Source organism: Lissotriton helveticus, chromosome 1_1 (genome assembly GCF_964261635.1).
Source record: "Lissotriton helveticus chromosome 1_1, aLisHel1.1, whole genome shotgun sequence".
NCBI lineage: Eukaryota > Metazoa > Chordata > Amphibia > Caudata > Salamandridae > Lissotriton > Lissotriton helveticus.
In genome coordinates, this window is record NC_136057.1 from 605,850,591 (window position 1) to 605,878,497 (window position 27,907).

Sequence of the window (27,907 nt, forward strand, 5' to 3'; positions counted from 1 at the left end):
AGGCTGCTAGAGCCCGTGATAGGGCCAAGGACAACAGTCCAATAATAAAGCGAATGATATTATTGGACTAGGCTTATAAAGCATTAAGTTTGTAATTTATGTAAATAGTTTTTTACTCAGTTTTGAATACACTTTAATTTAAATTTAACCATATTGCTTTTATAAATTGATTACAAAACATAGGTCTCTGCAGATTTGCGCATTGCCACAAAATCATCTATTTAAGGAAAAGTATCTGCCAGTGACTTTCGTTATGGCAATATAAGATCAACCATTTAAACTGCTTGAAATTGTGATAGTATCCAGGACAACAATGCTAAAATAATGCCAATGAAATTCTTAGATCAGGCTTACAAAGCATCAACTGTGATTTAAACGTATACATATACTCTGAATCAAACTCACCTGTTTTCATTTTAACATACCAAGGGGCAGATGTATCTAAATACCTATTTGCGATTCTCAAATAGCGATTTTTTGAGAATCGCTAAATGAGAATTGCAAAATGGTATGTGTATAAAAATTCTTTTTTTTTTTTTGCGATTTCTTAAAATTCCTTAATTGCGATTAGCAAATTGCTAAATCGCAAATAAGGAATAATTTCCCATTCATTTCTATGGGCCAGGAAGCCCATAGGAATGAATGTGAACTTATTCTTAATTTGTGATTCGCAATTTGAGAATCGCAAATTGAGAATAATTTCAAGGGTGCAAGGGTGTCATAAGGACACCCTGATGCACCCCTGAAATTTACATGTGTGCGCATATGGCGCACATACATGCCCTAAGGGCATGTATGTGCACCATATGGCACCTTCACAAATGCCAAAAAGTGCATTTGTGAAAGAAATCGCAAATTACCACCAACTTGAAGTTGGTGGTAATTTGCGATTTCTTAAGGAGAATCGCAATAATTGAATGCTTGATGCATAGTATTTAAGGGATTCCCTAAATGCTTACTCAAAATGAAGGAATCGCAAATTTTGCAATTTCTTAATTTTGCTATGCAATTTCCAGCATACATACCGTTTAGCGAATTTTGTCGCAAATGCTGCTTTTTTCCGAATCGCAGCGTTTGCGACTAAAAATTGCTTTGATACATCTACCTCCAAAAGATTCTAAATATATTACCGATCTTCTGATATTGTATCAATATAATGTTTTATACTTTGTTTAATAATTTGACAACAATAAAGTCATATTACTACTACTATTACAGCCTCCCTTTCTTAGGAATTGAGAGGCAGTTTGGGTTGATGGTTTTCCAGAGGAAGCTTACCAGAAATCTTGCCAGTTTCTGAATACATAAAGAGCTGCTTCTGCCTGGCATGAAGCCAATCTGCCAGTCTATCCAGGCTGGGAGGTACGGACTCCATCAGTCTTGGCACCGACAGAAGCCTCAGCTTCGACTAAGCATTCAGTTGCAGATGCGCTCTCCGCATGGATTTAAGCTCCAAAGGGGGGTGAGTCGGTGCCCAATGACCGCAAGTGTCGGCATGCAAACATCCAATTGGAAAGATCTTCTGGACTTCATTCTTGAATCCTTTTTCAATACTTGGCCCCTGCAGCCTGGCGGTGGACCACAGACCAACTTCCTTCTGCTTCACTTAGGCATACACGGTGTATGTAACACACAAACCACACACATGCATATGTAAACATGTGCTCGGGATTTCAGCGTCAGTATCTGGGTTCACCACTTCTCTGGCTTGCGGACTGTAAATATTGTAACCCTGCGTAACAGTGCTTAATTTGTGTCGGCATTTATAAATGTCTACCACATGGTGGCAAGGTCTGTCTATTTCCAAACATCGACAGACAATTTAACACCTCCAGGCCATTCTTACAGCTGAGGATGGTCAGAAATAATCAATTCGGTCACATTTGCAGCAACGTGATGTTATGTAGGTAGCATTGGTAGTGACCTTCGGCAGGGAGAGGGGGTGGTGAAAGCATTAATGGCCTCCTGAGAAATATCTTGTGCCCCGACACTTATTTTTGAACAAATTAAGCACTGCTTTGGAGGAAAACATCATGCGGAGTATCAGCATTTAAATTCAATAGCTACTACATAACATTAAAAACTATGTCTACCTCTGACACAGTATGAGGCTCCCGACTGCTCATTTCAAAATATCTCCAAGTTATAGAAAGAAAATATACAATAAAGGTCCTGTACGATAATTCTTTTCATGTGTACTTTCCATCGCTGACACTGTGCATTACTAAATGTCTTGTCGAGAAATGTTGCTGCATGAATCATGGACTGCTGTATCTGGGTTTTTATGCAAGGATTGCAAATTAAAACACAGTACCTCGTTCATCTGCTCTTTGCTGTCTTTGGTCTGATTTTCATTCATTTCTTCGCTCTCGTAGTTCGCGTTCTTATCAACCCATAATTCAGATTTTTCGACTGTCAGCCGTAGCTGGTCCAGGTCAGACTTGATTTGCTTGTAGTTGTCCACATCTTGGTTGGACACCAGCAGCTGAACCTAGAAACAAAGCATTGGGGGAAATCACATATTTGTAAATTATTCCTCCTGACCCCACCATGCATGTTTGACAGAAGCAGTGACCAAGGCAAGAGCATCATCTCTTCACAGTAGTGTTCTAGTATTTGTAAAAGATCAGTAGTGTCGACCTACTGTGATATGGTGAAGTTAATCACGGCAAAAGACAGTCCCCTCAGTTGGCCTTCACCCATATGATGCATATGATGACAAAGGTGCTGCAACTTCAAGAGTTACCTGACCACATCCTGACATCTAATGACAACAGGACGAAAACGGCTACACCGACATAACAAATGTGAAACAATGAAACAGGGGTTAGCAAGGAAACAACTTCAAAAGGCAATGACAAAGCCAATGGTTTCTTGTGCTGCATAGTGTGCCCAGAAGCATGCATGTTCATAGAGCAACACACCTACTAATATCCTTGCACTAACAGACCAACATGCACAAAGACACCCATACACAAAGAGACGTGAACATACAAAACACAAAGTCGGAGACAAATCACGCAGGCCTACATGCACACCAAGATGAATAATTGTGGGTACATTGCTCAGTGGACAGATTGGTATATAGGGGCATGAATGGATGCACTGATGGGTGAGGTCAATGAAGCCTAAAAAACATGGAATTCGTGTTGATCTAGACCGTTTTTTTTTTCTGTTTTAGGGGATTGAATGTGCATCGTTTTCGACATATTTGTACAGTTTAAGTTGTATCCGCAGCTCATAGAATACGCCCATAAATGTGCATAAAACAGTGGAACAGATTTCTATGGTTATTTTTGTTCTGCGAAATTCTAGCAGTCAAAAAGTTTTAAGACTTTAGTGTAATCAAATACAATTATAAAAGTCAATATGAAACAAGCATTCGCAATGCCAATAGGTCTGACTTTAAAGGAATGTTGTATGGTAATATGAAGCATTACAAGTAAATAGCATGGGAATAGATACTTTTTTGTGTGGCAGCAAAGAACAGTAGAATCGTTTTGGTGTAGATTAAAAGGTCAGGTGACAGTTGGACTGTCATGGTAGAGCTAAAACTCAATGTAGGTTAAAGACTGTCCTCCTCTCATCTGTGCTGCTGCAAGAGAAAAACAATACAACGTATCTAGTTATCTAAGACACTTTGATAGCATTCCAATGTCATGTGTGTGCCCCTGAAAGTTCAAGCTTAGTCAACTACATAAACAAAATGATAAAAGTTGGTAGAGGGAAGCAGCTTTTTTTTGTACAAGGACACAAATTCTGCCCAATCAAAACATGCACTCCTTGCTCCTAACTTGTGGACGGAGCCAAAACCCCTCTCTAGTAATGCTCACATAATCGGTTGGAGACAGCTGCGCTGCCAAGCCAGATCATAAAAACTAATGACTAAATTCTCAAAAGCATCAATTTTGAGTAAATAATTTCCTCACCATTCTGAGAGCCAGTCAAGCTCTTATGAACTAACAAGTAATTACAGCATATTGCCCAATGATCTTATGTAGACACAACAATAACATGACGAAAGGCTATATACTAATGGTGCAATAGCTAAACTCCATTTTGTTTGAATGACTTTACCAAACATCAATTAGCAATACCTGATCTACCACCTTTCTTCTTAATGTGAGAATGTAAGATTTATAATAAATGCCGTTGTAGCGCCATTTACCCTCGACAACAGCATGCAACACATAAAAGGTAATCATATCTAGTGACTACACAGGATTCATGAATCTATAATAGGCAAGAAAAGGGACAGACTTTAGGAGCAGAGTAGACTTTTCCATGCTACGCTCTGTAGGTATTCATGTATTTATATTTATCATGATGCTGTAAAACTAATAGTTAAAATGCATGGTAGCAACTCTCCTCTTTAATGAAAAATATTGGCATACATTAAAAACTGACCTCAGCAGCAACATGACCAAAATGTATTTATCTTTCTGTCAAGCACTGAGCACTCATTTTGGTTCAAGCTTCCTTGATTACTCAAAAAATGTGAATAGTGTTACATCTACATATTATGTTATGTTCTTGAGGTCTCATCCGATTTCCAAGTTTGCTCTTATTCCTCATACCTGAGTGAGTTTAGTTTAGGAAGAATACGTCAGTGCTTCACAATTGGTCAGCTGTAACATTGAAACTGAGTTAAAGACTGCCTTATTATTTCAGATGGCGGCTGACATCCTGTGGATTTTAAATGCTTTACAGTGGTCAGAGGTGTTTGGGTAACACAGTTAAAGAACAAATGTTTAGCAATCAGTTGGTGTACATGCGGACACACGGTTACACAATTCTTTTTGTATAGCCATATCAATTTCCTGAGAGATGGGAAGGACCTCAAGATGCACACCCCCGAGTCCAAGGTAGATCATATATTAAATTGATCTATGTACTAGTTTTGAGTACAGAATGAACTCACTCCTGCCAGTCCTCCAACTTGTAATATAGTGAGCACTGGGCCCACGCGGGGCAGCTCCTGCAGCCTGTGCTGCACTTGTTCAAGCTGGGCCCTTCACCTTCCAGACTAAGGATGTGTTCGGGGATAGTGGCGGCAGGACATTCTTTTTTTCATTTCTACACTCAACGATTGCTGCTTGCAATGTTTGGTAAATTACGCCTTTTGCAGGTGTTCAAAGCAGTGTTAATGTTAGCACATAAGCACCCAGATCCTCGCAATTGCATCGAAAGACTTGTTCCCTCTCACCCACTGGCTGTTTAACATGTGATGATTGTATAGAAGAGTTCGAGGAGAAAGCCAGGAATACATTTTAGTTTACATTCAAAACTCTGCGCTTTGGCTGTTTAACATGTAAATATCTAGAAGAGTAAAAGGAGAAAGCCAGGGAGTAAATTTTAATTTACGTTCAAAACTTTGCGCTTTGGCACTATGACATAGGATATTTCAACCAACAGCATGTTTATTGTGGGCTTGTAGGCTCTTTTGTTGTTGTTTTTTAACAGTTTCAACAATGGGTTCAAACTGCCAGCATGCAACGTTCTGTTGGCTAAAATGTCAGAATTGGTCAGGTGTAAGCTCAATTTTAAAATTTTACAAAGTTGTCTTGCCAGCTATTTAACATTTGAACAAAGCCATCTTATCAGTCGTTTAAACATTTTGCACAGTCAACTACTCCATTTAAAAAAAGATGCTGGTATCACACAAATCCAAATGTAAACTCTGCTCATATATTTTATGAGTGTTGACTCATTTGTTAACATAACGCAATAAACCAAGCATTGGCAATGTGACTTGTTGTTTTATGTGTGTAGTGGAAAGTTTTATACTGAGCTTTATAAGACAATAAAATGCAACATGGTTAGCAGCAGTGCAACCTCCCCTAACACAAATAAGTAAAGGATAGGTGGCAGTAGTAGAAGTAACATAGCACAATTCTCACACACATACAGGACAGGTTCATCGCAGGTAGTTAACACACTAATGATTGAGTGAAAGGTGGTAATCCACTATGTGATTTCCATAACCATACAGGAAGTACAAAACTACTGGAAGAAACAGCCAAACCTCTTACGGAATACATTCATTTACTCGTATGAGATGATGAACATGCTCTTACCTAGTGTGGAATGCTTCATCAGTGGGTTACATATCTTGCATTGAGAAGTATTCAAGAGTAGCACTGGTCACTCGCTCTACAGTCTCCTAGTACACGCCCCTACTTTAGGAGTGAGTATGTCACTTATGTCAGATATTATATTCTTTCTTTGTAAAACTGTCAGACCTATACTAAAATAGTATTGTGGGTGAGAAAATGTGTGTTTACTGGTCTCTTCCTACCACAAGATAAAAAAAATGAGGACTTGGCAACAGGCCATACACCTCTTTTCGTTCGGCATCTTTAGGTGCTCGAATATTGCCCCTTGAAATCAAGCATCCTCCAAGGGAATACTGGTATCTCACATCAAATATTGCGAAACTGTTCCTCCTTCCTAGTGTATGTTCAGTAGCCTCAGAAGGGGGGAGTGGTAGAAGGAGGGCAATGGGGCAAGTTTCCTCATGCCGCTTTGCTTGTAGATGCCTGCTTTGGGTGAGGATGTGCACACGTGCAGCATGTTTCACAGGGCAAGTTAATGTCATTGTAGCATGTGCTACAAAACAGGCCATGCCCACACTGCCAAGGCACTCCTGCAGCGGACTAGGTGTGGGAGGCAGGAGTGCATAGGCCTTGAAACTGCAAACCACACACCCAACACCAAAGCATCTCCCGCTTCTCTGCCAGTGCCAATAAGGCAGCGGTAGTAATGCAGTGACGACAGGGTCCAATAATTCTCCGCAGCCTCTCCTGTGCTGCATACTAGCTAGAAAAGCAGCTCCCTAGAGGCTGAGGAGAACAGCTATGAAACTATCACTGATTCCTACTTTGTTTATAGTTGAGGGTCAGACTATTGCATAAAAACGTGGTTTTTGGAAAGTTTCACTTTAGCAGATTAGATTATATCACTGCACTGAGTGACCTTTAATAGAATTAGTGAGCCATACACTTTCTACTGTGACAATTTTATTAATGACTCAAGAGGCAAGTCAGCTGTCTTGTTTCCTCTATATAAGCCTCTAATTTTATAGATGGAGAAACAGTATGACCGAGTAAGATCTTCACAAGAGAAATTGTTGTACAGTGTACATCCTAAACTGAATTATTTGAAGGTTCTCTCTGGCATGATGATCATGAAAAAGGAGGCAAAAGGAAGAAAAGGAATTGGCTCAGTCACACTGGTTGAGTTTGGAAGCCAGGAATGAATCGGAGTTCCTAATTAAACACTGTGCAATTCTGATCCTGGATAGATATCACATTCTTCTCCCCTTCTGTCCTGATTACAATTTAATAAGTGACCCAAGATGGTTGTCTAGTGCCTTCTGGATAGGGTCTTTTTTGTTATAGATGACCAACATTATGGTCTATTAGAACATTGGAATGTTGGGAGCTCCATCGAAAACAATGGTGCTCCTGGCTTATAATGGCTGGTATAAGCCTGCAGCTCCAACATTCCAATGATTCTTTGTTCACAGCTCTGGCTGTGAACAAAGGCTTCAAGGATCCTGAGGGGATTCCAATCCCCTCACGTTCCCATAAGGCTTTGTTCTTTTTTGTTGGAACATTCTGCCCTCTAGTGGCAGAATGTTCTAATAGCCTTCGTAGCTGGGCTATACCGGCTATTAAAGTCCATCTCCCTTGTTAAAGGCCCTCGCCTTCGGCTCGGGGCCTTTAACGCTGGAGAGGGCCTTTAATAGCCGGTATAGCCCTCTATGGCGGGCTAAAAGGCTATATTAGAACATTGGAATGTTGGGAGCTCCACTGAAAACAATGGAGTGCTCTAGGCTTATAATGGCTGGTATAAGCCTGGAGCTCCAACATTCCAATGTTTCTTTGTTCACAGCTCTGGCTGTGAACAAACGATTCAGGGAGCCTGAGGGGATTTCAATCCCCTCGCGCTCCCTGCAGGCTTTGTTTTATTTGTTAGAACATTCTGCCTTCTAGTGGCAGAATGTTCTATAGCCCTTCGTAGCTGGGCTATACCGGCTATTAAAGTCCCTCTCCCTTGTTAAAGGCCCGAGCCGAACGCTGGAGAGGGCCTTTAATAGCCGGTATAGCCTGCTACGGCAAGCTATATTAAACATGCAAGAGAGAGGCTTATGTATAGTGCAGATTGTGAACTAAAATATTTCAAGGTTCTCTCGAATGTGATGATCACAGGAAAGGAGGCAGAGGGATGTAAGTATTTGCACAGGGCATACAGTTTGTTCAAGCTGTGAAACTGTGACTAAAACCAGTGTAATCGACCCACAATTCCTTTTTGCCCAGGGTCCAACAAAAGATTCTGACTGGCCTGGGCACGTTAAGCAAGTGCGTTCAAAATATCGTTTGTATTTTTATGACGGTTCAACAGCATTGGAAACACCCCTCTTCATAGAATAGGTATATGTACACCTTGGTCAAAAAAAGTGCAAGTTTCCAAACTTCAAAGGATAGAAACAGCTAGGGTAGCATCAGCACAAGCCTTTCCCATCACATGGACAGTTCAGTTAGGCAGCAACAGTGCAGGCTTACTTCCTCACAGAACTGGGACTGTGTGATATAAGCAACGCAAATTGTCCTCCCTTACAGAAGGCAATAAGTTAATCATCCATTTCCTCTGGCCAGTTCCAGCATGGCAGAGTTGTACAAGCTTTCATCGCTCAAAGAATTTGAACGGTTAAGGCATGAGTGAATATAGATTAAAGACAGATCTCTTGAGTGGGCGCTTAAGTCACTAGGATGAATTTATAGATGGATGAGTGAGTTGATACGAGAGTATGAACAACATTGTCGCTTAGGTGATATTCAAAGTCAGTAGCCTGAAAGTCCTACAGCTGTCAGTTTGAGACCTGCTGTTTGTGTTGATTCTGTTGTGTTCTATGTATGGACAAGTAGACATCACTTAATAGGTCTTTGCTATTTAGAGCACCCTTACCACAGCATAACTAACTATGCTCTAAATAGGCAAACAAGTGCTAACCTCTTCAAAAAGGTATGAATGCGCGTGCACCACTGAGCAATTCCAGACTCCGTGCTGTACCTGTTCAAAATGTTGAAGGCCGCCAGTGAGTGTAATAGTGAATACTGACAAATGCTGTTTTCAATAGGAATTATGGACTATGACAGAAAGATTCCTTATTGAAAATCTGCCACACCTTCAGAATACTTGTATGTTTCCTGTCAAAATAATGAAAATCCAATTTCTAGCTGTCCAGAAAGGAAATTATTAATGGTGGTCCAAGAAGTCGAACATAGCAAAGAGACATCATTGATAAGGCATTGGATGAAAGGTTTCCAGGCAATTCGTGAGTAGGGGCTTGGTTGGTCTTCGAGGGTCTATTCTGTTATCCAAACACAAAATCAATATTTGCATCAGGAAATAGAATCAAATCTGTATTTTTCAGAAGTGATTGAGGAGTTACAGAAGTGTACCCCTGGAAGGGAGGAAATAGCAGCTCAACACTGCCCTCTGGTGAGAACAAGAAGACACTCAGACAGAGAAAGAAATAATGATTGTAATTCTCCTGCTTGGTCTCCTCAATTCAATAACTATTACCGCCCAGAAATACACATTTAATTATAAATGTACATCAAACAATTGCGATTCTCATATTAACATGACTAGAGAATCTGGATTTCATTAAAGACACGGAAGTTGACAGTATGCATTATTCCTTTAATGCAGTCCAAGCAGCCGCTTACATCACAATCCTAAAAAGTTCCAGAATAGAACAATAGCAACACATGAAAGGCATGAGCCATTAACAATCTGCCTCTTTTAAATGTGGAGGAAAATAAGTTCATGAAACTTGAAACATCAAAACGATCTTCTGATGAGCAGGATGAAGGAGAAGGAAGAACGAAGGTAAAACCAAAGGCCAGATGACCCACAGTTAAGGAGCGTTACCTGAAAAGAGAATGAAGTAAATATCTCTTGAATGTAAAAAATAGTGTCAAGCTTATCAAGCTAAAAGGAATAAGAGATTAAACAAGTACTGTTAATAAAGAGTACAATAATAAACTGTAACAAAAACAGCATGAAATAATTGTAAGACCACCAAGGGGTGGGATGGGAGGGATAATGTCAGCCTCCGTGTCTTTAACCGCTACCGCGCTACCGCGTTTTCCTGCTGTGCACTGGAATTTCAAAAATGCGGGGTTTGTGACAAAGCCAGCTCGTCATCCGCGTAGCGCAGGTAACGCCCATGACGAGCTGGCTTTGTCATCCGCATCGAAGGGGTTAATGAAATCCAGATTCTCTAGTCATGTTAATATGAGAATTGCAATTTCATTACAAGAACGGAGGCTACATTATGCATGTTGGTAGATTTGTAAAACGTCAGACATATGTTCAATAGGCTTGCAATAATGACATCCAAAGGTGCTAGCATTTGACCAGTCAGCAGTTTTGAGAATGTCGTCCAACTTACCTCCAGACAAGAGAGATTTACTGGCCGTAGCACCCCTCTAAGGGAGTGAGATTGAAATTTCTTTAAGTCAGTACCTGCTAAACACATAACAGTCTTAACCCATCTAGCAATAGAGGTCGAGGTTATGCCTTTGTGGGGATTAACAAAGGATATAAGTAAATGGTTAACATCCTGAGGGCGGAGAGCAAACATTCTGCGATCATACTCTCACATGCAGTCCACAACGCAAAGTTTTGGGCATAAATCAAAACTTGGGTAAAAGATTGAATCAGACATAGTCTTTGTTCTTCTATGAAGATCAAATTTGACTCCGAACATGTTAAAAGATCTATTCGTAATTTCCAGGGTTTTGACATTAGAGACCCTTTTGCATGAGATTAGGCATAGTAGAGTAGCCAGCTTAATAGAAAGGTTCTTTTATTTTTTTTATTGAGGAGAGTATTAGGTGCTTCCAAGAAATCCAGGTTCCTTTCCAGGCACCAACGTACCCAGATTCTCCATATGTTGTTTTATCTGTAGTGAGTGCCTGGGGCCCAAGACTCTCTGAAGAGTGTTTCAGCCGTCGCCGAAAGTCCTGAGATTTCATTGGATCTCTTGACACTCTCCAGGCAAGAAGGGTTAAACTCCTGTTCTGAATTAGGGGGTGAACTCCTATGACTACGTCTGCATGAAGATTCACTAGGGTAGGAATTAAGAAGGGGGGGTTGCAAGCTAGTTCTAGAGTGGTGGGGAACCATGCTTGGGATGGCCAAAAGGGAGTTATTAGGACAAGGAAGCACTGATCCTGTCTCACTATCTGAAGAACTCTCTGAATCATGGCAAAGGGAGAGAATGTGTATACCTTGGTTCCTTTCAAAAATTGTAGTACGGTGTTGATTGCTAGAGCTCCCGAGTCGGGCATCCAGCTGAAGTTGTTCTCCAGTTGAAAGGTTAGTCTGCTCGTAAATAAGTCTATCTCTAGAGGGCTGCTGGTCTTGCTTAGGGTACTGAAGATGGAAACATTCAGTTTCCAATTGCAGTGATCTAACAGGAATCTTGAGTTCCAGTCTGCAGAGTATTCCGCTTTGAGAGCAATCTTATGTTCCAGACAGAAGCGCGATCTTATGTTCCAGACAAAACATCCAAAGTTTCCTTGCTAGATTCGAGAGGTCCGCAGATTTGGTGCGCTCATGAGGGCTCACCTGCTGTTAGTTCTAAATAATGTATGTGGTGAGATGATTCCTCTTGTGACCATTTCATTCTAAAACAAACTCTGGTTTTGAATCAAAGATTGCTTTTCCATTCCAAGCGTCTAGGTTCTCGAGCCACTAGGCTAGTTCCGATTTGGCTTCTTGATCCGGACAGATCCGATCTTCGTACCAGAGGCCAGTTCTTAAGGTTCTCGCCTTTACCCTTTGGAGTGCCCGATAGTTGAGGGGACTGAGAAAGATGGCTTGGATGGAGGAGGAGAGGAGACCCAGAAGCCTAGTTAGCTTAGGGGAGAGGTGTGGCGCCGCGGCCAGGGCGACTGACGCTGGAATCTGGGGATCACGGTTCGATCTCCGGCTCCGGCGGCAGATTAGCCCAGCACCATGCGACTCTGGGCAATAGCTCGCTTAATCTTCCCGACGTCCCCCAGCGCCTAGAGACCCTTACGGGTGATTGTGCGCTTTACAAATGTGGACTTTACTCTCTCAGAGATAAGTCTTGCGGTTTCAGGACGGGTCTTTTTTCCTTTCTGATTTTGGTAATCTTTTTTGAAGGTAGTAAAAAGAGACATTTCAATGTGTCTACTGTGAAACCTAGGAACTCCAGAGATCTGGAAGGGGACAGAATTGATTTATCTTTGTTTATGATGAATCCTAAACTTTCTAGGAGATCCATCACAGTCTTCAGGTCTTTGGCTAGTTGTGAAGGCTCTTGAGACATTATAAGAATGTCCTCTAAGTAAATGATTAAACGAATGTCCCTTATTCTTAGAGATGAGGCAACAGCATCATGACCATGGTGAAGCACCAAGGGGCAGAGGAGAGTCCAAAGGGGAGGGCCTGAAATTGGTAAAGGTGATTTTTCCTAGACAAATTGAAGAAAGGGTTGTTGGGATTCAGCCATAGGAATGGTGAAGTAAGCATCCTTTAGGTCTAGTCCCTCTAGAGGTAAATCTAGTCCCTCTAGAGGTAAATCCCTCAAGAGATGGATGCCCTCCATCTTGAAGTGTCTGTAAACCAAATATTTGTTTAGTTCTCTTACGTTTATGACAGGTCTCCAACCTTTGTCTTTCTTTTTTACAAGAAAGAGTGTGCTTATAAATCTTAAAATTTCTAATGGGACCTCTGTTATGTCTCCTTTCTGAAGCATAGAGGAGATCTCCTCCTCTATTATTTTTTGTTGCTCTGGAGAGAGAGGCATGTCTCTTGGGAAATAAATTTGTAAAGGTATGTAAGTCTAATCTATCATAAACCCATTGACAGTGTTTAAGAACCAAGGATCTTGAGTGATCAATCTCCAATTGTGAAGGAAGTATTTGAGTCTGCCACCCACTTTTTGGGGGAAAGAAGGAGAAGGGAGAGGGGAGAGAGTTCTCACTTGCAGGGTTGTTTGAGATGAAGTTTCCACAGCATCTAAATCCTCTGATGCGTTGGCCTCTAATTTTCTGGGGGTAGAATTGAGGTGCGTTGTACTGCTGATACCCTCTTCCGAAACAGCAGGATCTTGGAAAAGGCCTTTGATTGAAGCGGACGAAAGGGGGGACCCATCTTCTGGCCCGCCATAAAAGGTTAGGATTGAAAAGGTTAGGATTGAAAACTTTGCACATATTTTGCTGTGTCTGGTCCAGGGCAGTGAAAGTGGAGACGTATTTCCCCACGGATTTAATGAGGTCTTCTCCAAAGAGTAAACCTTTTGGGTTTTGCGAGGGTTCTTTATCCGCCATGTCAGTTAGTTTTGGATTTATTTGAGTCAAAATGACTCTTTGTCTTTCTGCATTAATGCTAGCGTTGGCATTACCCAGTAGAATTAATGCTCTCTGGCTCCATCCCGATGAGATTTGTGTTGAGAGGGGCGTCATTGAATTAGCTTTCTTCTGCGGAATCTAGGATTCTGGCTAATGGTCCTAGTACGTCGAGAAGACTGTCTTCGCACCCTTTCAGGGATTTTTCCATCCCTTTCCTTGGATCACGTCCAAGTTCGAATAAGAATTTAATGAGTTCAGGGTCTAAATTGGGGGTATAACAGCTTTTATCCTCAGTAGGAGGTCTAGAGCATTCAGCTCTAAGGCTGTTATGAGTGTCCCTTTCTAAGAGGTTTCTTATCCATTTTTTAATGCATTTTGCGATGTGGTCCTGAGGGAACCACTCAGAACTTCTTGGGTGTTTCAGATTTAATGGGGAAAACATTTCTTCCCCTAAGGGGTCAAGGATAATGTCCTTAGAGGATGATGGGAGTTCCTCTTATGGATTGTAAAATTCTTGATCATCTTCATCAAGATCAAGAACATACTCATCAGGTGTGTCTGAGGATTCTATATCATTAGATTCGTTATCTCCCATATTGTAAAGAGCATTATGATATTTTGTGCCGCTAGGGACACCCAGATAAGTTGTGCCGCTAGGAACACCTTGAGAGTTTGAGGTGCGAGGACCTCCATTAGAAGTTGAGGTGCTAAGACCTCCTTGAATTGATGAGGTGCTTGAACCTCCTATATTACTCTTATCAATGTTTTTACTTTTCTTAAGTCTTCTACCCCTTAATTCAGTGTTCTTGTCAGAGTAGAGGTTTGGAATTTCTGAGATTTTGTCCTCATCAGGGAGTGACCTTTTAGAGGACATGATCTGGCTTAAGGTCTCAAACATGCAGGACCTCAATTCCTTATGAAGGATTTTTTGCAGGGCTTTGTTGTCTATGTTAGGAGTAGGGGCAGAAGCCTTGTCAGAGTCAGACATGGTATATAGGAAATGTTAAGTTGTAAAAAGTGGTAAAGCCTTTTAATGAAAGATAGTTAGGGAGGATTTCCCTAAATAGTAGTGGCAAGGTTTATAGATGAAGAAATGTCAAGATAATAATTTCTCTCTTATTATAATTAATTTTGTTATAGAATGTTGAAAAGGCCAGTTAAATGAGGATTTCCTGCTAAAACCCCTTTTTTATGAATAAGTTTGTAAAACAATACCAACTTGCGGATAAAATACGAAATAATAAAAGGTAGCGATGCAAAGTGCGCAGCCTGCATTGGTAGAAAGAGGTGAAAAACGGGAGTTAAACGAAGACGTTAGGTAAGCTCATTATGGCATGAGGAAGTAGAACAAGGATGAAATTGAAGAATAATCGTTTACACAAAAAACAAAATATTAAGGTTCAATTAAAGATCTAAAAATCTTTAAGTATATCCAAACATTAGAAATAGTACATAAGCTAAAAGAAAAGGCAGGTTAATCTGGTCAGTCACGCAAGGATGGGACTAGGGAAGGAGGTGTAGGGAGCTCTCCATAAATTGGAGATTGGTATAGTGGCAGTAGGAAGGGGGTGGGGTTAAGCCACTGTTGTGTTGGTCTTTTCTCCCTTTCCATCACCCTGCCCTGCGCGTGCCTTCCCAGCGCGTGATTGGACAGCCATCAGCTGGAATGTTGACAGCTGGGCTGTGTTTGACAGTTGGTGATTAACGGGCTGACTGCCTGCCGAGCAGACATGCCCCTGGCGTGTTGTTGATTGTGAATAAAGTTATTGACGACGGTTTGAGTACGGAGTCGTCTTTACAAATTTGGCGACGAGGTGACAGCACGCCAGCGAACCTGCGTGATTTTATTGAATTTAAGGATACTGCGTGACGAGTAGCACGGAGCAGATAAGAATAAGCAGGTGAAAGGGAAGGAAGTGGACACTTTAACCCTATCTGAGGTACAGAGATAAAACGAAAATAAGGAATAAGTGTAAATTTGAGGAATAATATAAGGAAACATGAAAAGAAACGTGAAATATAAGTGCTAGTTGGAAGAAAATAAAATCGGCAAACCCAACTGAACTAATTAAAGCCAGTGAACCTTTTACTAGTGGTGAAGGGAAGTTACACACGCATCCAGTGCCGTGTTCTGACTGACTGTAAAGGAAATGGTTATCGACGAAATTGATTTCAGGCAGTGATTGTGAGCGTAACAACGATCGTTTAAAAGAAGTGCCAAGTCTACTGGGACACGCTCAGAAGGAAAAAAGTTGCGACAGGTTAAAGGAGCGTGTGTAACAAGAACATTATGAGAGGAATAAATAACTATGTGAGTAGGAAACCACGAATCCAGCACGGCGTCAACTAATAGAGAACTCGCTTTGTAACTGGCATCGGTTGAGGCGATAAGCTTGGTGAGGTGAATGCGAGCAACTTTGCGGCGCGTATGACGACATCGCGCTAGGCGCCATCTTGAGTGAATAAACCACATGAAAAACACGCTTACCTAATGCGTGCAACGCGTAATTCATAAATTGTAAAAGCGGAACACATTGGAAGCTTGAAATACTGTATCCTTTTTGGTTAAATTTAATAGAGAGTGAAAAGTAAATTTAAATATAAGTGACTGTCATAATAGCTTGAGCAGGAAAGGACAGATTACAATATAAAGAAAAGAAACAAACACATTGAAGCATGGCAAGCAGCAATATGTACAACCTACAGCCACCTGAACCATTTTTGAAAGGAGAAGGAGAACCCAATATAAAATGGGAGGAATGGAAAGAATATTTTTGCAACTACATAACTACATTTGACAAGGAAGATGAGGCTTTAAATCCAGTAGAAAAGAAAAAAATATTGTTACACAGTTTAGGGGCAGGTGGTCTAAAAGTGTATAATAACATTGCTAAGAAGGGCCATGAGGGGGTTGACAGGAATGGGTTTGAGGATGCCATGGAGGATTTGGATGCATACTATAAGCCCTTGGTGTGTGTTGCAGTACACAGGTACAAATTCTACAGGAGGAAGCAGAATAAAGAAGAAAGCGTTGATGAATATGTGGCAGAATTAAAAAACATAGCACTCACATGCAAATTTGGAGTTTTACACGATGACCTGATTAGAGACCAAATTGTTATGTGCACAGCTAATCAAAACATAGAGGATGCCTTGTGGGCTAAAGGCGAGAAACCCCTACAACAAGTGATAGACATTCTGAAAAAAGCAGAACACACTGGAAGATGCGCAAAGGTAGTAATTAATGAGTGTAAAGGAAAAACTGGAGAGTCCAGTCTAGTGGCAAAAGTGAGTTCAACGAGGAAAAAAACGACCAATTTTAGTAGCAAAGATAAAGACACTACTAGAAGATTCAGAAAGGAGAGAAATTATGGTGACCTTAGATGTTATCGTTGCAACAGTAACAGGCATTTAGCTAATGACTGGAACTGCCCAGCTAGGAACAACAAGTGTAGCATATGCAGACTAGTAGGACATTTCGAAAAAGCATGTAGAAGAAGTGGGATTATGAAAGTAAGGTGTGCGCAGGAGGAAGAGAAGGAAGAGGAAAACTCATCTGATGAGTCAGAGTATAATTTTTGCATATTAAATATTACAGAGACAAAGGAATGCAATGAAGAAAATGAAAGTGAAATGAAGAAACCACTAGAATTAATTGCAGACTCAGGGTCACCATACACCATTGTCAACCACAAAGTGTGGGATGAAAAGTTTAAAAAAGTTCAGAGTAAAAAGTTGGAGAAACCAGACATTACATTAAAAACTTTTACTGGGGAGATTGTTGAACTTCTGGGATACAGAGAGGTACCTTTCATCTTCAAGGAGAGAGACATGAACAGTAAATTGTATGTGGCAGCTACTGGTCCGTCAGTATTAGGATGGAGAGATCAGGGAAAGTTGGACATTACCCTTGACCCTAATCGTTCAGAGCCAGTATTAGTAGTACAACAAGACATAACTCGAGACAGGAAGATACTAGAAAGATACCCAAGTGAATTCAATAGGCAAATCGGTAAACTAAGAAAATTTCAAAACAAAATTAAACTCAATGAGAATGACATTCCATGCACACACAGGTTATGGAACATACCTATAACGAAAAAGAATGAAGTTGGAGAAGAAATTGAAAAACCAAAGGATTGCGGAAGTGCTTATGTACCGCTAACTACTATCCAACCAACATTAAAACCTTTGATGTGCCCAATCATGCCTTGGGAGAGGATCAGTGTGGACATAACTGGTCCAATAAGATGGCAGGATGAAAAGGTGTACATAATAGTTATGGTAGACCATCTGTCCAAATGGCCCGAAGTAAAAGTGTGCAAGGAAGTAGATGTGTCTGACATTATAACGTTCATGAACGAGGTGTTCACCAGGGAAGGTATACCGAAGGTAATCATAAGTGGAAATAACAACCAATTCACCTCGGTGGAATTCAAGAAGTTTATTACTAGGAATGACATCAACCACAAAACTACATCGATTTATCATCCAGCAGGAAATGATGCTGTGGAATGGTTTAATCGAGAAATAAAAGGAACCATTCAACTTGCTAACAAAAGTAGGAAATGTTGGAGGAAGGAAGTAAAGGAAAAGATATGGGGTACAGGATTACTCCGGGCGAGAAGACATTAGCAAGCCCGTTTGAAGTAATGAGAGGAAGAACACCCATTTCAAAGGACAATATCGGATGGTTAAAACAAGCAAGAGAATCAAGATGGTCTGTGGAAACAATTAAAGAAAGAATTAAGAACGCACAAGTTATTCTCAAAGAGACAAATGAAAGGAGCAGGCTTTGCAAAGAAATGTCCATAAAAGAAGGGGACAAAGTGTGGATTAAAAGAAGTGGACACATGGTCAAAGAGGAAGACAGATATTCCTCGCCCGTGGAGGTGGTAGAAGTGTTTTGTAACTCTGCATTACCCAGAGATGGAATAGTTTGGAATGCTTCAGGGATGGCAAGGTGTCACAGAACTGAAGAAATGGAACATAAGGAAAGGAAGCGTATTGAGGAGATGGACGTACACCACTTGGACTGGTAGGATAAATAGGAGGAAGATGAGGTCACCAACATAGGTGTGCCCAAGGGAAGAACAGGTACTACTACCAAGAAATATCAGAATGGAATAGGATCTATTGGAATGGACAGGACACTCAACTCCGACTACTCTGTGGAGCCATGGGTTAGGGTGACAACAAGTGGAACCGACTCGGAATATGAAACCAGCGACGATGGAGAGGTGGAGACTGATGCCGACCCAAAGGAAACGGATGACACGGTCAATGTGGAACGCATATCCACCATGGATGATGGTAGTTGGCCCATGGAAGACGTCGGCGTAGCTGGTGGAAACACCAGCAGTTATGGCCAAGTTTGGTGCAAACCCAGCAAATATAAAGACTTTGTGTTTGACTGACAATTCTGAAGATGTTACTGCTTAGGGGGGGGTTCTGTTTTCTAACCCTCTTTTGTTTTTAGGGAAAGAGATGTGTTGTGTTGGTCTTTTCTCCCTTTCCATCACCCTGCCCTGCGCGTGCCTTCCCAGCGCGTGATTGGACAGCCATCAGCTGAAATGTTGACAGCTGGGCTGTGTTTGACAGTTGGTGATTAACGGGCTGACTGCCTGCCGAGCAGACATGCCCCTGGTGTGTTGTTGATTGTGAATAAAGTTATTGACGACGGTTTGAGTACGGAGTCGTCTTTACAGCCACACACTAGGGAACTTCAAAATAGAGATAAAAATGAATAATGGTAATGAAGGAAAATGAACTTATCTGCTTGGAGCCACATTTAAAAGAGGCAGATTGTTGATGGCTCATACTTTTCATGTGTTGCTATTGATCTATTCTGGAACCTTTTAATATTGTGATGTAAGCGGCTGCTTGGACTGCATTAAAAGAATAATGCATAATGTAGCCTCCGTTCATGTAATGAAATCACTGTGGTCATTGCCATACTTGTAAGTAAAAACCTACTATTCATAGGAGTAAACTGCCCCCTGGTCAAAATAATTAAATCATGAATCCACCTGGAGCATCATTTAGGACTATCCCAAGGAAAAAAAAGAGATAGGGGTATAGGATGGTGCAGATCCACCCAGTAGAAGGACAAAGCCTCCCTCCGCCTGGGATGGACAGGATCTCTGGCCAAGTGATGGACAAAGCCGGAGCAGGGAACCCAGGTGGATAGCTCACTGGGATCATGTTAGTGTAAACGGAGAATGCCAGGTAGTTAAATTGTAGATTGCAAATGCATTCCTAAAAAAGAACAAATTAGATATAAAATGGGTATAGCTACTGTACCAAACATTGGGCCCATCCCTCTTACCATGGTACTTATTCTGTTGGGAAGGCGTTACTGGCGAGGGCTAAACAAACAATAAATATCAGAAAGGAACTATTTACATAGAGTCATATACAAACTGAATTGTGTCTAGGCACTGTTTATTAGGCATTAATATTACTCAATTCAATAGCTTATCCAGTCCCTCGGATTGGATCATTCGATTCTCCGCCCTAAGAAAAGAGGAAGAGGGGACATACTTGTAGATGCCGTTTCACGATGGTTGCCCAACTTTCGACATGTAAAGGGATAAGGTAAGAGAACTCCCACGTATAATTTATTTCACAATTCAAAAACCCAATATTAACTACTGTAACCAAAGTTTACCAAATAAAAAAAACTTTGGCAAAATTGCATTCTTTTGACAGAACCCATTTTGCATTTAATTTGCACTCTTTTTAAATAAGGTATATTGCTCCTATTCCCTACAGCCATTGTTAGCTGCTCTGTTTTCATATAAATTGTGTTTTTATTTTGCGTTTGGAAGAAAATAGAACATTCATTTAGGTAAAATAAGTTGCTTTTCTCGAAATGTACCTGCTGCGTTTTCTTTTAAATGTAGGACGAGCATGGCATTTTTGTTTCCCATATGCATTGGAGTGTCGAATAAACTATGCCCATCATAATCTTAGTAGATTAAATATCATTTTTGCCTCTGCCCATGACGTTAGGTCATATAGTCAGGAACCGTGTACCATTCCATTAAAAGCAGTGTACATTTAGATACTTTCTATCATGGTTAGGCTCGCAACGACCACTGGACTGAGCGTGCTTTACAGCCCCACACTCACCCATAAGGTTCCTTGAGTTGGGCTGGGGCTGCTGGCCTGACCTTCTGTCACATCAAAAGTATTCTTGCACGGTCATTTACAGCCCTAATGAGCCTCCCAGAGGTTTTACAGTCTGGTATGACCAGAGAATCTCCATGAGAGGGGCTTTGGCTCTGTCCACGTTGCAAACCAGGAGTACATGTTTTGATCGGGCAGAAGTTATGTGCTTCCACAAAAAAAGTACTTGATCTCCTCACAGCTGTGATCATCTTGCTTATTCATCCAGCTGCCTGAGCTTGAACTTTCAGGGGCACACACATGATATTGTACTTTTATCTTAACTAACTAGATAATACATGGTGTTTCTCTCTGGCAGCAGCACAGATCTGATGAAGGCAGTCACTCAATTCCATGGTATTTACTTGCAAAGCTTCACATTACCATACAACATTTCTTTAAAGTTAGACCTATTGGCATTGCCAATACTTGTTTACTGTTTCCAGTGGCTGGCTGCCCCTGATCGTTTCAATTGCACATTAAAGAAAAGTGACTTACACTATTTAATGTGAACGGGTGGAAGTGGACAGTGGTTAAAGATGGCATTATCATATCCCACACTCCCGAACAAATAAAGAGGGATACCCAGCAACACTTTCGCTCCAGCATTAGAGCCCGAGTAAATACCAAATACAGTACTATGCCAGAAGGATTGTGGCTTCCAGAAAAACAGTCTCCAACAGTATCCCAGCATTGTGAATAACAGGCATCCTAAAAGTATTTTGTTTTATTTTCTCGGTGCTGTGAACCCAGTGATACAGTAAAGCACTATTTAAACATATAGAGCACAAAAGAAATACTATATTATTACATAATGAAAAAAAAATGTACCATTGATCATTCTGCTTATTTCGCATTATGACAATTGTGCTGCCTGCAGACATCTATGCAGAAATATTGAATTCAGGCAGTAGTGTCTCCACCTTTCATCTTTCCCGGGGGCCGGGAGGTAATGGGTGTAATGTATATCACTGAGTTAGGGACAGAGCACATACATGTCATTTGCAGTGATTCAAAACTGGAGCAGGGCCCAGACTGATTGGGTGACAGAGGGCAAATACATGGAATGCACTCGGTGTAATTTCCAGTGGCAGAGATGTCTGTTTCTGTTTTTTTCAGTACAATGCTCTAGGAGCGATGGGTATACCTAGACATTGGGTCAGTACTTACTGTGCCACATAATTCACTCTGCACCCCTACTGACGAGGCCAAATAACCCAAAACTGGCTCCAGTTCAGAGGGGTCATAGCCTGGCACTTTCAGCTGAACCTTTCCTTTTGGAGCAAGTCCACCGCTGACTTGCCTATGGTTGGTTCCTGGCTGGGGTGGAAGGGTGGCCATGTGATCTGGAGTGATTACCAGAGGCTCAAATCAATTGAAGCATTCCACATAGCACTTTTTTGCTTTTTGCAAAATCTGCTTTAACAAGCAGTACAATAACATATCTGTCAAATGAAAAACAATGTTTCGTGAACTTTGCTGGTGTTTGTATTCAAGCTTTCATGGTGCACGTGGGCCTGCTGTGATATCTAGGTGTTTTACATATTCTGCGATCTGTTCGACTCCACACACACAGTGAGAAATGTGTGCTGATTGCAGAGTGCGTGCCATCTGCTACTGCCTATGAGTTTTAGCGCCCACCTACTTGCTTTCGTGGAGTCCTGCAACCTTCACACCCTATCTTTACTACCTCGACTCTGTACCATACGACAGTCATTTGGTGAGGAGGAAAGCGGGCATGACTCCTTGAGAATTGATTATTTCTAACTGATGAATTTATATTGATAATAAACTGGTTCCTCGAGTTCACTATATGTTTTCCTATGGCTTTGTGTATGCTTTCCACTGCTTTTTATCTCCTTTTCTTTATCTCGACTTGTTATTTATCATTTTGGCACTCATTGCTAAGGTACCATGGGCATGCAAGTGCTTTGAATAAAAGCGCGATTGTAAGTACATTGAAATAATAATTAAATATGTGTAAAATATAAAGAGAAAAGATTAAGAGAAGAATGATGAAAAGTTGAGAGAATGCAGAGAATTGTTAGAGAAACCGAAAGCAAATAGGCCAATGGGAAAAAAGAAAAGAAAGAGAGGGAGGGAAAGGTTAGTTAAGCGTCTCCGAGGGGCGTCGCAGTGTCTTCTGGGTCCTTTGAGGGCCAGCAGAGGGTGACAAAAGATGGGCTTGCAACAAACAGAGAGTGCAGATAAAAAGGTAGAAGCTGAATACTGGTAACAGACTTACCTCCGGCAAAGTGAACCTGAGAACTGACAGAGTGGGCCTGAGGGTCATGTACGTTTGGTTGAGGGCCAGTGAAGGTTGGATGTCAGGTGAGGCTTCTTGATGGGTGATTTGTTGTTCCAAGGGCTGGCAGACGGTGTCTAGTGAACAGCAAAGGGTCTCTGAGTGTGGCAGTAAACAAACTTGTGCTTGACAGAAGTCTGGTTTGGGATCCATTAGCAATGGCTTAGTGTGGGTGAGCTCCAGAAGAGGGTGTGTGAGAGCTAGGTAACAACACAATGCAAGGGCCAAGTCATGTCCTCTGAGAACCACCAAACAATCTGTGAATGTGGACTTGGAGATCCCTTGACAGCTGGCTGGCTGATAGGCTCAAAGGGCTTAGAAGAACGTGAATTCAAGGGGTTGGATGGCCTGCAGATCATCGCTGAGGTCAGACAGATGAGTTCTTGGGGATAACAGAGGGGCCAGCAGGAGGCTACTGACCCAATGTTCAGAGAAGATGTCTAACCCCAACCTCGCTTCTACATACATTGTTGGGGACTCGAAGCAGACTACTACAATTACTTCATCTCAAGACATACTTCAATGACAGCAAGTTCCCCACAGAAACAACCAGCCAGCATGCACACAATGTTGTTGTCAGAAAGTTCCCAGGCTTGTCCTTTTGCGGTTCAGGGTGCACCTCTTCTGTCTGTGGGGGAAGCATGTATTGATTTGCCAATGTTGTGCCCGTTTTGTGTGTGAGTAAAAACATGCAAAAGTGCTACCTAAGCTGTGCCAGTTTAGCATGTTTCTTGGACACACAGAATATCATGCTTATTCTGCCATCTTTGATTTCAGTCATACAGGTACCCATTAGTTTCTAATGTAAAACACATACAGTATTCTGTGTTCACTGTTGAACATTTCAGCAGGAAACGTTACTAGAGCTCATCTGATTGACTTGAATTCACTGCATTGAAATGTTTGCCATGGCCACTTTATACTCACCTGCTTTCGAAGCAGCATTGCCAGAGGTAGCCTGAAGACTGACAGGCTTCATGGTCCCTGAGCCCCACCAGCTACATAGCCATAAAGTTCTGATTAGACTGCTGGCAGGGGACATAGAGACCCTCTAGAAGTGTGCACGCCCTTCAGCTGAGTTGTAAGACATTCTGACAGTGGGATGTGTGTTTGATGTAAAATACCATTTACAGCTAACAAGCGAGAACCACTCTCCTAGGATGTTTTGTGGAAGGATCAGCTGCACAGTTTAGGGAGAAGGCAGACCAGAGAGTGATGGAGAGCAAAAGATTTGTGGGTGAAAGACAGGGTTGGAGGAAGGTCAGAGGGGAGACAAGTATGATGGACTGTGGTAGAGGATGACAAAAAATTTGGAGGGAGTAGGATCATATCGAAGTGATGAGAAGAGCTAAGGGAAGGGGGAGGAAAGTCTCTTTGCTGGATCTGAAGACAAAAGAGTGAGCAAGGCAATGACAAAAGAGAGACAGCTGAAGGGAGACGAAATGCTAAATGTTAGAAGTCTTCGAGATGGGAGAGGGGATGAGAAGGGAGGGGCTTTCTGGTGTATGAAAGGGGATAATGCACTTTGTAGCAGAAAGTTTAGCACTATTTGGTGGGGGTGATAGAAGGGAAGTGGAGATTAGATGTTCATTTTCAAAGCCTCCGGACTGACTCTTTTTTCCCAACCAAGCACTCTACACGGGTCAACACTTAGTAGTAAGAGAATGACCTGGAGAAAGAGCCCCAGAAAAAGAGAAAAACAAAGAGTGAAAGACGGAAAGAAGAGGAGAAAGACACTTGGAGAGCAACAAAGACTCTAGGAAACGTAAGACCATAAGAGAGAAAGAAAGAAAGAAAGAAAGAAAGAAGCATATTAGTGCTTCAAAGTAAAGAACATTGTAGCCTAGAGCTTTGTGCAATTGGACATCAGTTGTCTCTGGTTTTTCATAGGGTGTTTGGCATATTTGTAGAACTTTTAAAGCAATCATAACATTATCTCACTGCACAGGAGTGAGCGAGAGAGAGAAAGTAGGGGTTAGGAGACTGAAAGAACTAAGACAAGGAAGACAGAATGAGGATGGAGCCTTGTGTATGAAGTGGATATTACTTAAGAAATTGCTATCGCACCAGCTGGGCAGCAGTGCTTTATGGGTATCCAGCCTAAATATCTGACAACAGGCAGAGAGTGACGAAAAGTAGAAACATTGAGTGGAGGAGGCATTAGCAACTCCTCATTCCAAGTACTGATCCAAAGCTAGCGAGCCCAAAGCATGGTGCTAGACCTGGTATCTTTTATCATGGATTCCCCTGACTTTTTGCTTTTGACCTCCTGTTTTTGACTGTGCGCTGAACTTCGTTTTTGCTGGTTTTAGGACTCTGGGCACTTTACCACTGCTGACAAGTGCTAACGTGTATGTGCTCTGTGTCTCAGTGCTAAAGTGTATGTGCTATGTGTCTTAAATGCAATGGCATATGGTTTCTCCATGATTGGCATATTTGACTTCGTAATAAGTCCCTAGTGCAGTGCACTACATGTGCCCAGGGCCTGTAAATCAAATGCTACGAGTGGGCCTGCAGCACTGACTGTAGCACCCATATAAGTAGCCCTTTAAACAAGTCCCAGGTCTGCCACTGTCGAGCCTGTGTGTGCAGTTTTAACTGCCATATCAACAAGGAAAGTTAACCTACTTGCCAGGCCCAAACCTTCCCTTTAATTACGTGCAAGGCAACCCTAAGGTAGTCCCTAGGTAGCCACATGAGCAGGGTGCAGTGTATTCAAAAGATAATACATGTAATGGTAAGTTTTACATGTCCTGGTAGTGAAAAACTGCTTAATTAGTTTTTCACTGCAGTAAGGCATATCTCTCCCACACATTAGCAATGGCTGCTGCCTCGTAACACTTTACAAGTGTGACGTTCAATTGGGAGCAGATAGAAAATTGGAGTTTGGTGTCTCTGGACTCACAATTTTAAAACACATATTTTAGTGAAGTTAGTTTTTAAATTGCAGGTCTGAAAATACAGTTTTAGAAAGTTGGCATTTTCCTACTTTAACCATTCAGTGCCACTGCCTGTCCCTAGAATACATGTCTGGGTTGGATGACAGTTGGACTTAGTAAATTGACTCTAGACAGTGACACACAAAAAGAGCAGAGGTGTGCCCTGCATATCCTGATAGCCCACCACCAGGCTGATGGGACTGCCTGAGCTAGAGTGGTGGGAGGAGTTGACACTTGCACCCGAATAGGGCAGAGCCTGTCCCCTCACAAATAAGCTGCCTACCCCCCTGCAGCATCAGGAGCCAGGGCCAGGAAGGTAAGGATATTTTCCAGTACATAGAGTTTTCTTTGAAGTCTCCCTTCTTCAAAGGCTAAAATGGGTAAAAGAACTGACACCAAATACTCGGAACACTTCTGGACTGAGGACATTCTGACAGGAAGAAGAGCTGGTGTGGTGCCAGGAGAGACTCCACTTTGTTGCTTGCTTCGTTGTGTTGGCCTGCTGCTTCTTGCCTGGAAGTGAGAGGACTGGACTTTACTCTCCGCATCCTGCTTTCTAAGGTTATCCAAGGGCTTGCCTGAGCTTGCCTCCTGTTGCTGAAGTCCCAGGGAAATCAAAGATTTTACCTGCATCTAGCTACCAGCACCTTGGCTCCTCTGCGGTCAGTCCTGGGCCCTTGGAGGTGAATTTGGTGCTGTAATCAAGAAACTGATGCATAGACTCCCAAGCATCAGTTCAGAGCCGGCGCATCCAAGTAAAATCAATGCATCGCCACAGCCTGCAACAAAGCCGTGGACACCGCTCGGCAAGTGCACGATGCAGCTACCCCAACTTTGAACACAGCCCCGACTTTGTCCCAGCAGCTCCGAAGAATTGCCACTGCATGAGTCTCCAGCACTGCTCCGCCAAAGTCTGCGATGCACCACTCCGACTCTGACGCAGGCCTCGCCCTGTGTGGCTTTCGACCGATGTATAACCTTCACCCGAGCAGCTTGACTTTGATGCTGTAGAATCGATGTATCGCACTGTTCACATTGACACATCATAGATGCCACGTCACCTTCAGGAACGGAGGCCTCGCACCCGCAGCCAAACACTAAACATGTGTGCTCATATGTGCCAGTTCTGCCAATGCACACAGCAAACAAATAGTCAACCTCATAACAGATCACAAGCTTGAAGCAATCTTGTTCACTAAATTATGGCAAAATTAACATTCTTCACAAATGCTGGATATGTTTGCCATCTTGGCCATCGATAACATTACAAATTATCGATGGCCAACAGAAAACTCAAAGTTGGCAAAGGCAATATTGTCATTCTAAGAACCATTATCAATAGCAGGTTTACACCTACCACAAGTTTAGATTCCTTTGACTGTCTAAAACTAGCTATAAACATATTGTTCACCAACATTATGCAAACTGCATCTTTGACCCATATAAGAAGTTACCAAAATGTATAGACTGACTAAATCCATAAGTGAGAGTTGAACCTTCTGTACAAATAATTTCTTCCTCAGCAACTTAAATTTTGATTGGGAAAGCCCCACAGGCAAATATGCCTCTGCTGTTAACACCCTCGCTAACCTACACCACCTTTGAGAACTCAAAACATCACCAACTCATACAAAACACAAAATCTTAGATCAGATCCATAACTCACAAATACTGAATTGTCACACTACTTCATCGCTTCCATCCACATAATCTGATGTGTAAATAATCTGAACTCTAACCAGGCCAACAAAGAAAAACACGTGTTCAACCTCTGAAAAAGCTTACCCCACAAGCTTTCCAAATCCTTCCCACAAGCTTTCGAAATCCTTATTTTTACCCACACTGTGGCCCCTTAAACACCTCATAAAATGTTGAAATAGCCACCAAATAATATAAAGGAAAGATCGCAGAAATCCTTCACAAACTCACTCCTCTACATTTGAAATACTCAAACCAATGCCTAGCCAACTTGGGTTCATAGAATACACCGAACAAAACAGAAGCAATAAAAGTAAAACGTTAAAAAATGGGACCAGTCAAACTCTTCACTAATCAAAATTCATTAGAATACAAACTTACAATCTCTACAGCAAAAT

At 41.7% G+C, this 27,907-nt stretch overlaps 1 protein-coding gene across 3 annotated transcripts in view; it reads right to left on the reverse strand.

Moving 5' to 3' along the window:
• ITPR2 (inositol 1,4,5-trisphosphate receptor type 2) overlaps window positions 1–27,907 on the reverse strand; it is a 1,735,249-nt gene that overhangs the window by 939,215 nt on the left and 768,127 nt on the right. For all 3 annotated transcript variants that reach the window (XM_078674117.1, XM_078674116.1, XM_078674118.1), the window contains one exon: window positions 2,315–2,491. In XM_078674117.1, the coding sequence (XP_078530243.1) occupies window positions 2,315–2,491 (177 nt within the window). The remainder of the gene's footprint in view (window positions 1–2,314; window positions 2,492–27,907) is intronic.